General features: G+C 39.6%; 1 protein-coding gene and 1 pseudogene across 1 annotated transcript in view; both read left to right on the top strand.

Moving 5' to 3' along the window:
- The window catches only part of LOC116743878 (zinc finger protein 701-like), a 31,726-nt gene extending 25,545 nt beyond the window's left edge, over positions 1–6,181 (top strand). The window contains exon 5 of the mRNA XM_032612993.1: positions 6,060–6,181. Coding sequence (XP_032468884.1) covers positions 6,060–6,080 — 21 coding nt within the window. The 3' untranslated portion in view covers positions 6,081–6,181. The remainder of the gene's footprint in view (positions 1–6,059) is intronic.
- On the top strand, positions 6,101–9,963 carry LOC116743761 (annotated as a pseudogene).
- The last annotated feature ends 6,057 nt before the right edge of the window (positions 9,964–16,020 follow it).

The raw sequence follows: 16,020 nt of genomic DNA, 5'->3' as shown, positions 1-16,020 counted from the left end.
TTGTGGTTGGAGAAGATACCTTTTATGATCTCAACCTTCTTAAATTTGTTAAGATTTGTGGCCTAAGGTGTGGTCTTTCCTGGAAAATGTTTCATGTGTGCTCTAGAAGGATGTGTTTTCTACTGTCATTGGGTGGAGTGTTCTGTACATGTCTTAGGTACAGTTGTCCTATATTGTTGTTTAAGGCCTCTGTTTCCTTACTGATCTTCTTTTTGTTTCTATCTGTAGGTAAAACTAGGGTGTTGAAGTCTCATACTGATACTGTGCTGCTGTCTACTTCTCTCTTTATTTCTATTAACGTTTACTTCATTTTGGGGGGAGCTCTAATGTTACATGTATTTATAATTTTTATATCTTCTTGGTGATTTGTACCTTATATCATTATATAATAGCTTTTGTTTCATGTCAGTTTTTGTCTTTATTTTGTATGGTATAATATAGTCACCTGTGCTCTCTTTAGGATGGATTATCTTTCTCCATCCTTTAACTTTTTGCCTGTCCATCTCCTCAGATTTGTGAACGTTAACTGTTCCAACTCTCTGACACATTTTCTCTGTTTTTCTCACTCTTGTTCTCTGTTTTTCCTGTTACTTCTTCTAGTTGCCTCTACTCAGGCACATCGTACCGTGGCAAAAGGCAGGAGACCTAGTCAGCCCCCTTCAGGGTAGTTACAGAGAAACGCATCAAGTGTTTTCTTTTGATTCTGGTGTATGGTGAAATGTTCTAGTTAACTCTGTTTTATATTTATTAATACCTTCATATGTCAATTTTAGTGGATAAAATTGTATTTATATTTTTGAATATAGGTATCTATTGAGATCAGAGTTCAAGTATCCTATGTTTTCATGTTAGTACCATTTACTATAGCTGATACATTTTCATTGTCCCAAAGATGCTGAAATTTACTCGAATAAAATTGATGATGAAAAAAATGATGCAAAAATATGTCCAGAGACAACTCTCATTTCAGTTAGTTGTGTGTTTACATATTTATGCAAGAGTTTATGAATGTTCAAGTGCATGGTTTGATAAAGGACATCATGATTTTATTACTGCGTAAAATATCTTTTTCAGTTGAAATGATATCTTAAATATATTCCGTGGCCTTGAATTTTTTCTGCACTCTCCTGTTAATGTTTTTTGTTTTCTCTTTCAATTTTTAAATGTTTTTTGGCCACACTGCTCGGCTTGCAGGGTATTAGTTCCATGACCAGGGATTGAACTTGGGTGCTCGGTAATTGAAGTGCAGAGTCCTAACCACTGGACTGCCAAGGAATTCCCTTAATGGTTTAAATAGTAATAATATTACTAACATTTTATGTACATTTTTGTGTGTGCCCACATCTGTAGTGACCTTTCAAGGTTTCTCCAGGAATTCTCTGTCAGTGTACTTTCACTCGTCTTTCTGTTACTAAATTTTCTGATTCTTTAGCTTCAATTCCAGAGCCTAGCCACCTTAGTTCATATGCTTGCTCTGTCATTTCTTAGCTTCTTAACCTCAGTTGAGCTGCTCAGACTGTCTCTGACAGTTTTCTCCTCTGTAAGATGGGAACAGATCTTACTGTAAAGAGCTGTTAGGTTGATAACAAGCTCACATCTATAAAGCCTTTAGAGTAGTTTTTTGCATATAGGAAGTATTCAACCACTGTTAGTCATTGCTGTTGTCGTCATCATCATAATTTAAGATTTTGACTTTTTTTAAAGCCACTGTGGACTTAAGACATCACTCATTCTATAGCTCATCTAGATATTGAGTATCACTCAGTATGTAAAACATAATATGTAATACTTCTGCATAGACAATCCATTCTTGAATTTTATTTGTATGTATTTCATATATTTTCCACAAAAATGAAAACTCCACATTAATTGGAAGACATCATAATCTCATGAAAAAGCATAAGAAATTAAAATTGGAGACTGATAATTTGCTCCAAATACCTTTACGTGGATTTGTCAGAAAACGTACTTCAACTGAATTCATCCTTACCCCTCTCTTCTTGTCATTTTGTGTGCAAGTAAGAACTCTCCTCAGGACCCCTTGGTGAAATGTATTTTCATTTCAGGAACAGTTGACATTCAAGGATATTGACATAGAATTCTCTCAGGAGGAGTGGGAATGCCTGGAACCCGCTCAGCAAGCCTTGTACAGGGACGTGATGTTGGAGACCTACAGGAACCTGCTCTCCCTAGGTGAGGATAACTTCCCTCTAGAAGTAGGGATCTTCCCTTGGTGTCTTTGCATTTCCTTTGTGTGCCTCATTTGAGCTGGTTTTCCTTGACTGATACGAAATCCCTGTTGACTCCGATGTGAAACGCTTCATGACGTGGCATCAGGAGTATAAACCTACCTTTTGTTACGATGATCTGCGCACTTCATGATGCATCAGGGGTTGTTCCAGAGCTCATGTAGTTACGGCAAGCTTTTGATATACCCGCTTTCCTATTTTCTACCCATGGGCTTTTGATTATGGAGTTCTAGGAAAAGAACTCTGTTTCTGCATATTATACTGTTCCCTGTGTATTCAGAAGGAGGCAAGTAGTGGATGAATTTTTGAAATATTTTTCTAGACCCATTGGTAATGTCCTCCATCCTCTGGTGAACAAAGAAGCAAGTTTCCGGAGAATCCACAGCTAATCATGTTTCTTTGTTCTTAACTGGAGGAATTTCTGTTTCTCATCTGAATATTTTACCCACTTTGTAGCAAGAGAAAGAGCCCTAGGCTGTAGATAGTGAGGTGAGTGCCTTTGGGGTTGTATCAAAGTTTGAATATAGGTCAGATCTCAGAAGGGCTGAGGGGAAGCCTCATTATTACAATAGTGTTTGAGAAACTCTGAACACTCCTGTTGGAGAGTTCTATGAGAATACCAATGTTTGTTTATTATTATGAACTCTCAGAGGGAAGTTTTTCTTCTCCATAACTTATCACTCTTTCAACATGTAAAATGCATTCTTTCACCCTGCAGTGGTGCTGTAGCTCCTACAGAGACAAAGGCAAAGTCTTTATCATGATCTACAGCACTCTGTATCTGGCTCCCGTGAACTGGTTGTTGCTGGACTTTGAGGAGTGTGAGGCGGGCTGTTTTTCGTTTCTCTTTTAAATAGTACCACATTTTATTAGTGTCATTTATCGATGTCTGTGTGTTGTGTTGGCAGCAGGGGGAAAAACGGTCAGCTTTCTCATGCGTTGAATATGACGGTAAAATTTCCTCAGTGTGCTCCTGCTGGCTAAGGGTGGCCTGTGGTGAAAGTTGAAAGCCAGTTCCCATTCCTGGAACATGCCCAGCATGGGCTAGGAGGTGCTTTGTGGAGGGAGGAATCCATCCCCTCCCTGGCACTCGTATCTTGCCTAGGGATGTTCAGCAGAAGAGGTTGCCAGTCCGGGCTGGCAGCGGCCCTGAGCAGAGAAATGCCCACCAGGAGGGTCGAGACCAGGCCGTGAGTCTGGCAGGCTGGCAGTGAGTCCCTGCTGCCCAGTGATCCCAAAGCCTCCCGCTCAATTGAGTGCCAGTTGTCCGAAGCGAGCTGTTTTGTTGGGGTTTCTGGCCCCCTCATCTCTCCCTCAGGGCATGATTTTATTGGAAGCTCAGTTCTCAGTCCATGTAGATAAGAGCTGATGCCTCCAGACTCAATACCTGAACCTTTCCCAGTTCCGTCCACATTTGATGTTTTCAGGATACATAATCAGAAGATGGGAGACACTGGCTGCTCTCTTATTCCATCTGGCACCTCAGAACCTGCATGGAGCTGTCTCAGGCCCTGTCTGCTTAGTTAGATCCCTCAGCCATTTCTTGTGTTCTGCTTTTGCCACAAACTGCAGGATGTGTGCAACAGCCAGTTTGAATGGATCGTATGGAACTTTTACTTAGGAAAACTGTAAAGATAATGGACAGAGAGATCCTTTTTTTAATCCCCAATCTTTCATGAGGTGAATATGTGAATATTTCAGGGTTTTACTTTGGCATCTGTGGGTAAAGCTCATGGTTCCGTCTGAAGGTCCTATAGAATCTGACACACATATCTTGCATTTTTTTCCACTCGTGTACTGCGCTACCTAGTTGGGAAATGTATACTCTTCCTGATTTTGTACTCCTCTAAGTTTGTACGATTGTGCCTCTATAGCTCTGTTTTAGAAATACATAGTCCAAGGCTCTGAAATTTTTCTAGTTTGTTTGCTGTGATAATCCACCCTTAGTTAATGGACAACTTCAGGTGGACTCTATGGAGTGGGTTTACTGGGTAACAGAAAATTCTTACAGAGAATGCTTTTCCTCATATCTTGTAACATTTTCCTGTTACACACAGAATCACCACTTCAGGCTATTTAGTGGGGAGTTCAGCATGTTCCAGGTTATCATCAGAGCCTGGCCGATTAGCCTTTCCACATTCTTTTTTCTGCTTTTGTGGAGTGACACGAAGGCATGTCTCAAGGGCACTGTGACAGTGTTTCGTATATGCTAATGACCATTCCCTTTCAGCCTCAGTTAAATGGTATAGGAATTTCTCCTAAGAAAAGTGTCCAAGTTCACGTCCCCATATTTGTGACACTGTTGAGTAATTGTTGTTGATGCCATATTTTTCGTTACCTTTGTGTGCACCATCGTTCATTCTGCGTCTACACCTAATTTTGAAGCATCTTAATGAGAGAGCTTATGAGGTGGAGCGACACCTCCAGTGATGAACCAGAAACCGTTTCCAGGAGGGATGCCTGAACAACATTTTTAGTTACACAGCTCACGTCTTCTTGCATCTGCCTTGAAGTTTTCTTTTTAAACTCTTGGAATTTTCTGTGATATTTTGTAATTTATACTGCTTGTCTGGGTAGTCATGCTTAAGTGATGTTGTCTTAGTCTGTAGGTCTAGGTTCAAATCGTGTTTCTCTCACTACTTTCTGTGTCAGTTGGGATCATGTACAGAAAACTGTGAGTCTTCTGTCCTAATTTGAAAGATTGTGGTAAGTTTCTTCAAGCCATTTAAGGGAAATTATTACTGTTAGATGCCTTAGAAGAGTGCACGTTTTTAGTAAAGACTCAAAAGGTAATTTTGTATATCAAGATATATTAATAGTGTGTCATGTTTATTAACGTCCCTTTGCATTTGATATCGTATGCTTCTTTTGTTTGTTTTGCAGTTTGTCTCAGTGATGTCGTTTCTGACCATAGTTAATAAATTTACTACTTGCTCGCTCTTTATTATGTATATTGTGGGCCAATGAGCTGGATGTTTAAGGGCACTTCATAGGTTGGGAATTGCTCCATTAATTGGTTGTAAATATAAATGGAGAATATTTTATTCATAAATATCTAATTTTGATTTACGGATGATTGGTTTTTAGATGTTTTATGCTTTTTCATGGATACATAGTTTTATAGGAGGTACCGAGAAAAATATTTTGTTTTTTAAAAGGTTGTTTTATCAAATTCCTCATTTTCTCTATGCTATATTTGTTTCCCAATTCTATCTGCAACTCATTTAGATTATTCATTAATATGCTAGTTTTCTTTTTTCCTTTTATTTTGGCCATGCTGCACAGCTTGTGGGATTTTAGTTCCCTGACCAGGGATTGGACCTGGGCGCTCTGTAGTGAAAGTGTGGCATCCTAACCACAGGTCCGCCAGGGAATTCCTGCTAGTTTTGTGTTACTGACTGTTACAACATATTGTCTGCTATTTAGCACTTATTTATGAATAATAGGTATGCAGAATATACGCATAGTGTAATGTATTTTTCTCTTCAGCTATGAGACAGGAGTATGTTTACTGTGAATTGGTGTGTGCTTATACATCGTGGTGGAAATATACACTTTCTTTGATAGCTAACAGAAGTTATTCCTATGTGAGTATTTTTGGCATACGTTGTTTGAATGTACAGTACCCTAAAATTAATCACTTTTTCTTTAGTCACTTTCTTTTGTGTTCCTAAAAACTTGAAGATCTTTGTTGGAAAGTTAATAACTTTGGTATAAGTGTTAGTTTTGGTGTAAGATCAGGTATTTAACATGAAGCATTTATTTATGAATTAAAATGAATAGGCTACTTATGGTTCTTTTATCTTCTAGACATCTCTCCGACACACGTGATCAAGAAATTACAACTGAAATTAAACACTGGTAGAGGAGAGGTATTACAAACAGTGATGTTGGGAAGACATGAAAGGAATAAAGTGAAATGTTTTAACCTCAGGGGAATCCAGGAAAATATATCTGACTTTGAGTCTCAGCAGAGAGATGAGGTAAGAAATTACAAAGGAACTCCTATGTCCCATAATGAAAATCCTACTGATAAGAGAGATGGACTTGGTAGGAGTGTTGTAGGAATTAAGCCTATTGAAAATAGGCTTGCATCAAGCTTTCGGGATGAATTGCATATATTTAAAAGTGAACAAAAAATTGGTGAATTTAATCAAGCTGACAAGAATATCAACAGTAGTGCCTCATTTTCACCACCTCAGACAGTTACTCCTGTTGTCCAGACTAGCATTTCTGATACAAATGGGAATGATTTTGTGCATCCTTCAGTACTGACAGAAGACCAGAGGGCACACAGGGAACAACCTTACCAATGTATTGAGTCTGGCAAAACCTTTCATCAGGTCTCAAACCGCACTCGACATCAGATCATCCATACAGAAGAAAAATTACATAATTGTGATGTATGTGGCAAAGTTTTTAGTCAAAATTCAGACCTTGCCGTTCATCAGAGAAATCATACTGGAGAGAAGTCTTACAAACATAACGTGTGTGGCAAAACCCTTGATCATGGCTCACACATCACTGGACGTCAGATAATCCATACAGAAGAGAATTTTTATAAATGTGACATATGTGAAAAAGTCTTTAGTCACAAATCAAACCTTGCAGTTCATCAGAGAATTCATACTGCAGAGAAACCTTACAAATGTAATGTGTGTGATAAAGTGTTTAATCACAACTCGAATCGTAGAAGACATCAGTTAATCCATACAGGAGCAAAACCATATAAATGTGATGTATGTGGCAGAGCCTTTAATCGAAATTCAATCCTTGCACTTCATCAGAGAATTCATACTGGAGAGAAACGTTACAAATGTAACGAGTGTGGGAAGGTCTTTAGTCGAAAAGGAACCCTTGCAAGTCATCGGAGAATTCACACTGGAGAGAAACCTTACAAATGTAATGAGTGTGGTAAAACCTTTTATCATAGCTCAATCCTCACTCGACATCAGATAATCCATACAGGAGTGAAATTATATAAATGTGATGTATGTGGCAAAGTTTATAGTCGAAATTCAAATCTTGCAGTTCATCAGAGAACTCATACTGGAGAGAAGCCTTACAGATGTAATGAGTGTGGCCAGGTCTTTAGTCAGAAAGCAGCGCTTGCATGTCATCAGGCAATTCATACTGGAGAGGACCCTTACAAATGTAATGTGTGTGGCAAAATCTTTCATCATAGCTCGAACCTCAGGAAACATCAGGTAATTCATAAAGGAGGAAAATTATATAAATGTGATGTGTGTGGCAGAGTCTTTAGTGTAAGTTCGTACCTTGCAAAACATCATAAAATTCATTCTGGAGAGAAGCCTTACAAATGTAATGACTGTGGTAAGGTCTTTATTAAAAAAGCAATCCTTGCAATTCATCAGAGAATTCATACTGGAGAGGAACCTTACAGATGTGATGAGTGTGGCAAAGTCTGTAGTCTAAAAGCATCCCTTGCAAAGCATCAGGTAATTCATACTCGAGAGAAACATTACAAATGTAATGAGTGTGGCAAAACCTTTCATCGGAGCTCAACCCTCACTCGACATCAGATAATCCATAAAGGAGTGAAAGTATATAAATGTGATGTATGTGACAAAGTTTATAGTCGAAAATCAGTCCTTGCAATTCATCAGAGAGATCATATTGGAGAGAAACCTTACATATGTAATGAGTGTGGCAAGACCTTTAATTACAGATCGAAACTCAGTAGACATCAGTTAATCCATACAGAAGAGAAATTATATAAGTGTGATGTATGTGGCAGAGTCTTTAGTCAAAATTCATATCTTGCAAGACATCAGAGGATTCATACTGGAGAGTAACCTTACAAATGTAATGAGTGTGGCAAGGCATTTAGTCAAATTCCAACCCTTGGAAAGCATCAGAGAATACATACTGGAAAAAAAACCTTATAAATGTAATTAGTGTGGTAAGGTCTTTAGTCAAAATTCACTGCTTGCAACTCATTGTAGAATACATGCTGTAGAGAAACCTTTCAAAAATATTGAGTGCTGAAAAGCCTTTACTGAGATTTCAACCCTCACTACACATTAGGTAATAAATACAGAGGGGAAACCATATTAATGTAATATAGATGGGAAGGACTTCCTTGAAAATTGACACTTTAAGTTTTTGGGAGATTCATAGTGGTAGAAATCATGCAAATGTGTTCAGTGTGGCAAAGGCTTACCTATGATTGGATAATCCATGCTAGACAGAAACCATAGAAATGTAATGAATGTCTCAAAGTCTTTAGTCAGAATTCATACCTTAATATCCACCGAAGAATTTATACTGGAGAGAAATCTTTCAAATATAATGTGTGGCATATCCTTCAGTTTACTTTCAGTCCTACCTTACCATCAGGTAATCCATACTGGTGAGAGACTTTAAGTGAGGGTTTTAGCGGGTGTCCACATGTTACGCTTCATTGGAAAAATCACGCTGGAAAGAATCAGATAAACGTATTTAGTATGACCAGGCCTTTCGAGAAGAAATTCATTCACCAAAGAACTCATTCTGGAGACTACCTCACAAATGCCATGAATGGGAAAAACCTTTACTCAGGGCTCACGTCTCACCAGTCATCAGATAATCTATACTGGACAGGACATTCCAGATGTAATGAATGTGTCAAAGCTTTTGTGTTGTGCCTTAAACTGAGTGTTCACCAAATACTTCATACTTGAACATTCAGTGAGTATTGCAAGGTTTCAAGTTATTGCTCATTCATCACTAGATATCAAAATACTTATCCTGGAAGGAAACCACACAAATGTAATGTGTGTGGCAAGAAATGTAAAGGTTTTCATCAAGTATCAACACCTTTGGTGTAATGATATGGAAACTTTTTGAGCCCTTCTGACAACAGACTGTATCAGAGAATCCATACTAGAAACAAATGTCTTTAGTTCTTTGAGAGTAATCTGAGATATTGCATACAACAGAAGAATTACAAGTCACGTGTGGTAAAACGTATGACATGATGTGTATGACAGGAAGAAGGACATGTGTGGAAATGGCCTGTTATCTTCAGTGTATAAATATTTGTCTTTTCTTGGAAAGGCTATGTTGCTCTTAATGCCTTTGAACCTGAAGTTTGAAGTCTGTTCATTTTATGCCTTAACTACAGGACTTTCAGAATGGTCTCTGGGAAAGAGTCAATAAGATGAGGGGGCTGACTTCATTAACTATAGTTCATCCACATCCATGTCCCCTGGTAAAAGTGGGACCCGTTATTATCAAATTCAATAGCGTGTGAATTAGCATTAGTTGGGGGGTGGCAGTGAATAGTGTAAAACTGACATGACTAATCATGCTTACTATGTTCAGGCCCTTCTGTAGGGAGGCCATTACAGGTTACAGCACAGAATGGTCTGCCAGCTGGCCGTGAACAGAGCAGAAGGGACATTAAGGAACTGGGCTTTTCCCGGGAGGAGAGTGACAGGTTCCTAGGGGCTGATTATGTGGTAGAAACAGTACAAAGGAAAAGCTGATCACTTTTTGCAATGAATGGGAATAACTGTTGTATATATGTATGTTTAATGAAAAATTAGTTTTCTTCTTGGAACTTGAAAGAGAGCAGTTAGCGTGAGAGAAAAACAGTATGTGCACGTGTATGATTTACATTTGACTGTTGCCATTACATTTTGCTTTGGTTTAATTCTGAATCAATTAAAATAGGTGTTCTTTAATTAATAAAATCAATCGTTTTTCATAACCCTGGATGAATTATGTTTTGTCCACCAACACAGTTTTATTCCACCTTAATACTTAATAACAGAAGCTAGCATTGCATCCTTAGGCTCTCAGGGTTGAAAGAATCTGTAAAAATTTCTTTCCCTGATGGAATCAAACAACATACAATTTATGGATTATATATTCATAATTTGTATGTGATTTTTTTTTAGCATCTTAATTGGGGTATAATTGCTTTACAATGGTGTGTTAGTTTCTGCTTTATAACACAGGGAATCAGTTAGACATATACGTATGTTCCCACATGTCTTCCCTCTTGCGTCTCCCTCCCTCCCACTCTCCCTATCCCACCCCTCCAGGCTGTCACAAAGCACCGAGCTAATATCCCTGTGCCATGCGGCTGCTTCCCACTAGCTATCTACCTTACTATGTTTGTTAGTGTGTATATGTTCATGACTCTCTCTCGCCCTGTCAAAGCTCACCCTTCCCCCTCCCCATATCCTCAAGTCCGTTCTCCAGTAGGTCTGCGTCTTTATTCCTGTCTTAGCCCTAGGTTCTTCCTGACATTTTTTTTTTCTTAAATTCCATATATATGTGTTAGCATGGGGCTATAGTGAAAATACCGTAGGAGTGCATTTCAGACTGTTCCTTCTATTCAAGAACAAAAATTGAACCAAGTAAATTGAAAGAACTAACTGGCTTTCATGAGTGATTTGTGAATCAGTGTGCATCCCATCTAGTATCAATAAATAAAGAGGGGCTCAAAGCAGCTGTACAAAATGCAAATCATTTGTAAATAGAAACCAGGCAGGATAAGAAAGATATTTCCAAAAGAAAAAAGTTTTTTTGGCAAGGTTACCTTTTGCTGGGGGAGGGATTGCAAAGGTCTTATCCTGTAGGTTACATCTGTAGTGTTGTTCAGGAAATTCCAGAGTGATTGATTTAAGGTCACATTCCTGGGAGGGGTGAAACTGCAAGGAAGTCTTGGTTTGCTTTCCTGGGGGCAAGCGACTCCACACTGGGGCTGTTGTTTTTGAACATTCCCTAAAACCTGCTCCACATCCATGAGTATGCATTACATGAACGTAGTGCTTCATATTCTTTCTTGTGTCCAAGGTAGACCTAAGGCATGCACCTTGAGTGACATGACGGGAAAATAACAAATATAGTACGCATATGCAAAATATTAGAAAACTTAAAAATCATAAATCTCTCTTTTGTGCTTGAATCACTCAGTGAAATAATTTGAAAATATCGATGTTCATGAGTTTTCTCTTAAAAATGAACAATGTACAACGGGAATTTTTTTGTTTGATAGATTAACTTGAAATTTCATAAATTCACTCCCCAAATATTTTTTGTTGTTGCTAATTGTAGTTGTAGCCATTCAGTGGAAAAAGGTGGGACCCCACTAAAGGTCATTTAGATTGATATTAACGTTGAAGTGTTACGAGAATGTGTGTTACATTATTCTGGTTTCTAGGGGGACAGGGGAGACTTCTAAGTTGTTCAAAAAATGATTTGAGACAACAGGGAACGGTCACTGGCTTGGTTTGTTAACGTGATCGCTGTTTGAGGCTTGTTGGAGGCTATGCATGTGGATTGAACTACCAGTTTGCATCACAGGAGGGATCCATCAGGCCTCCTTATCGGCTTGCCCAGAGAAGCAGAATAGGAAGAGGTGGTGAGACTTAGAGCGTGTCAGTGATCAAGCATCAAAAACTGGAGTCAGACGCTTTAATGAAACACTGAATGTTTACTCCCGAAACTCCTGACTTCTTGGTTAGGATACACCATAGTTTTCTTTTCCTTTTTAAAAAAATGTATTTATTTGGCTGCGTTGGTCTTAGTTGCGGAGTGCGGGTTCTTCGTTGCTGCATGCGGGCTCAAGAGCCCGCAGGCTTATTTGCCCCACGGCATGTGGGATATTAGTTACCCAACAGGGATCGAACTCACATCCCCTGCATTGGAAGATGGATTCTTAACCACTGGACCACCAGGAAAGTTCACCATACTTTTCTTCATGCTAATAATTCATTACAGTTTTCCCCCTGCAGCAGACGTATGTTCTGTTGTTCAATAGGGTTGTTGAAAAAGTTTGTAAAATAGTATTTAATAAATTGCCTGAGATATTTTTACCCTCGATTAATAAAAGTTAATGCGTGGAACTGTTGTTTAGATAATCTAAGCAATTTACCAGAAGAGCAGTTATCCAAAGGCTATTAAGATTTTGATTATAATCATTGTATTAAGCAGTAGGTTACATGGTTTCTTTTCTTTTGGTTTTTTTGTTTGTTTTTGTTTTGTTTTTTTGGCAGCACCGCATGGCTTGTGGGATCTTAGTTCCCCGACCAGGGAATGAACCCAGGCGGTGGCAGTGGAAGCCCTGAGTCCTAACCACTGGACTGCCAGGGAATACCCTACATGGTTTATTTTCTACTGTAATATATATATTTTTTAAATACCCCTTTTCTTTAGCATTATTTTTTCCTTCCAGACATATTCCCCTTTTACACCAAGGGATGTATAAATCTGTGGGTTGTTTGGGGACTCTTGTGACATGAATATGCTCATAACGCAATGACATGTACAAAGTAGAGCACTATAAACATGATAGAAGCGTGTTCTTTTAGGGGTTCAGTTAAATGGAAGAACTGGAATGGCCAAATGGTGAAGTGAAATCTTTTACCTTGTGAGTTGGCTATGGTCAGGTGTTTGAAAATCAAGTTTGTGGAGTTGAATAAACAGTGAACTTGTTACCGAGTCCAAGCTTGCTCTGTTAGCCACACAACAGGCCAGTAAATCGGGAGACGAGGAAGGTGTTGAGTCAAGGAACAGCAACTCTTTCGGAGAGATGGCAGACTAGTGTCTCAAGAAAACCCATCTTATCGGGGTTTGGATGTCAGTTTCTTTTATAGAAAAGAGAGGCAGAGGAGGTGGAGAAGTAAAGTAAAAAGGCCATAAGTCTTGCGAATATCTCCTGGAATGGCCAGCCTTGGGCAGGGCATGTGTTAATTTCTTCTTTCTTGCAGCCATTCACAGGTGGACAGGGTCAGGGTGCTTCCCTGAACAAAGGCACTTTAGTTTAACCTTCAGGCAGATGGGTAGCGTTCCCTGAGGTAGGCCGTTGTGTATAGACAGTATCCTTTCAGTGAACAAAGGCAACAGGAAGCAAAGGTGAAACAGATCCAATATGGAGTCAGGATTGACTCTTCTCTGTTACAAACTGAATGAAATTTTAAGGGTGAATAACAAAGATCACAAGATTCCAGCTATAGTTTTTGACAGGGAGACAATCTCCATTGCCAGATATCTAGAAGCCATTGTGACACTTCTCAGTGATTGTTATTCACCTTCAGAGTCAGTGAATTCTGCAGAGAAAATAAGATTTGTGCTACTCATACCATGACAACTGACACCAGATATCCTCCAGGTAGAATTTGATCCTGACCAAAAATAAAATGTTTTCCTTGGATAAGTGATCTTAATTTTGATTTGTATTATCTTTTCTCTCACAGTTCAAGTAAGAGTCACTGTAATTAAGGCTTTATGCCCAAAAACTTACTGAATTTTCATGTCTGAAAAAAGCACTGACGTTTACTTTCTTTTCACAAATGAAGGATTTTAGGGCAAAGGCAGATTTAGACCCATTCAGTTCCATCCCAGCAAGTGACTGAATCAGGAATTGAATCCGTGTTGTCCAGCTTTAGAAACAAATCTTTTAACCAAGATGCTACACTAACAAGGCTAATTATTTCTATCCTTCAACTATTCAACATCTGTATTTAATTTTGCATCTCTTGCCTTTTTTTTTTTTTTTTTTTTGTGGTACGCGGGCCTCTCACTGTTGTGGCGTCTCCCGTCGCGGAGCACAGGCTCCGGACGCGCAGGCTCGGCGGCCATGGCACACGGGCCAAGCCGCTGCGCAGCATGTGGGATCTTCCCGGACCGGGGCACGAACCTGTGTCTCCTGCGTCGGCAGGCGGACTCTCAACCACTGCACCACCTGGGAAGGCCTGCCATTTTTAAATGACTTAACTTCATATGTAATTGTGGTTATGGTAACTTCCTATTATGTCATTACTTTTTTTTTTTTTTTCCCCTCCTAAACTGAAGGTTTGTGGCAATCCTGTGTGGAGCAAGTCTTTGGCACCATATTTCCAACAACATTTGGTCACTTAGTGTGTGTCTGTCACATGTGGATAATTCTCAATGTTTCACACTTATATTTGTTATGTTGTCTGTGACTAGTAATCTTTTTTTTTTTTTTTTTTTTTTTTTTTGCGGTACACGGGCCTCTCACTGTTGTGGCCTCTCCCGTTGCGGAGCACAGGCTCCGGACGCGCAGGCTCAGCGGCCATGGCTCATGGGCCCAGCCGCTCCGCCGCATGTGTGATCTTCCCGGACCGGGGCACGAACCCGTGTCCCCTGCATCGGCAGGCGGACTCTCAACCACTGCGCCACCAGGGAAGCCCTGTGACTAGTAATCTTAATAATACTAAATTGTGGAATGAAATGCCTGCTGCTTGGGAAGGAGGCCGCCCCACTGGCAAAGGAGGAGCCAGCCTGTGGACGGGTCTTATTTGATCTCTTTCTTGGGACAGGTTGCTGGCGTCGCCACAGTTCTTCATGGGGCAGTTGACAGGGATGCAGGGAAGAATAACACGAGGGGCAGGTCCTCGTCTCAGTTGTATTTCTGGGCGAGCTGCTGAGTGAAGGCTCCATGAAGCCACCCCTCAGGCAAAGCAGCAAGTGCAGGGTGGACTCTGGATATCGTATTCTGAGAGAGTACGACCCTCCGCCAGCTCTTTGCCCACAAAAATCCAAGGCTGCTGGCCAGGTGGAACGCCCTCAGGGTCTTCACAGAGATCTGTATGTCTGCATCCACTTGGCTGCCTCTTTAAAGAGATTGCAGCAATAATGTATCTTTTATTTAACATTTTGTACTGCCATTGCACAATCTATAGTCTAAAGTAAAGTATAAACATGAATTCATAAGCACTGTGAATGTACAGAATTCATGTGACCGATTTAATTGCAGTATTTTCTTTATTGGGGTGCTCTGGAACCAAATTTCCAACATCTCCAAAATATGCCTGGGGTTTTGTTTCAGGAGATTAGTTTCTCCCCTAGAGAAATCCTTGTTTGACGTGGGAATGCTTTCCCAACTCACAAACCTGTTTCCCTTACAGACTCTGCCACTCAGACTGAAATAGGTAGTTACTCATGTGAGCCCTTCCTGCTGCCAGGATTTTCGTGTGGTGTATCGGTGTCAGTCGGGGAGGTCGACAGCCAGTCTCTGAGATATGTCTGTGATTCTGACATACCATCTCCTAGAACTTCATATTCAACATCAATTCAACTGTAGTACAACTACAGTGTACAGCTGGTGAGCTGAGAGTGTTTCTGAAAAACTTTGTTCCCACTTGCCAATCCTGTGAACAATTAAAAGTTTCTAATGGATGTCACCAGTGTATATTAGAGACGCTTCCTTTTCTATGACCCTTTTCTATGGCAGACTGGTGTTCTCATGGCAGAAACAGGAAATGCTGAAGTCTCATACTGGCTAGAATAGTGATGTTGAAAATATTTTCCATGGGTGCTTTTTCAAAAATTCATGCTCTCGTGGCAAATTATAAATGTTGACATATTCAGTTTTCATTTTCACTCAATTCAGAATACATTCGAATTTCCTCCTTTTCCTAAAATTACAGGTAGATAATTATTTTCCAAATATTTGATTTCCAGGAGAGTTTTCTGTTATTGATTTCTATTTTAATTCCATTGTGGTCATACAAACATTTGGTATAACTTGAATTCTTACAATTTATGAAGATGTGTTTGGTAGCCAGAAATATGGTTTGTCTTGCTGTTGCAGAATGTGCACTTCGAAGACTGTAAAATTCTCTCATTAGGTGGGTTATTCTTGAAAAACAAAAGAAAACAAAAACCCTCCGTTTTCTTCCTCCTGTGGAAGGAAAATTCAGACCTTCCTGCTGTGTGTTTCTTTCCTCTGTCTCCTTTATGCTGACACTACAACCACCCTTACACAGAGCACTTTTGACAAATTTTGGTCACC

This window comes from Phocoena sinus, chromosome 19 (assembly GCF_008692025.1).
Source record: "Phocoena sinus isolate mPhoSin1 chromosome 19, mPhoSin1.pri, whole genome shotgun sequence".
In the NCBI taxonomy this organism is placed as follows: domain Eukaryota; kingdom Metazoa; phylum Chordata; class Mammalia; order Artiodactyla; family Phocoenidae; genus Phocoena; species Phocoena sinus.
The sequence above is the reverse complement of the archived record's forward strand: the minus strand, read 5'-3'. Positions and strand labels throughout refer to the sequence as shown.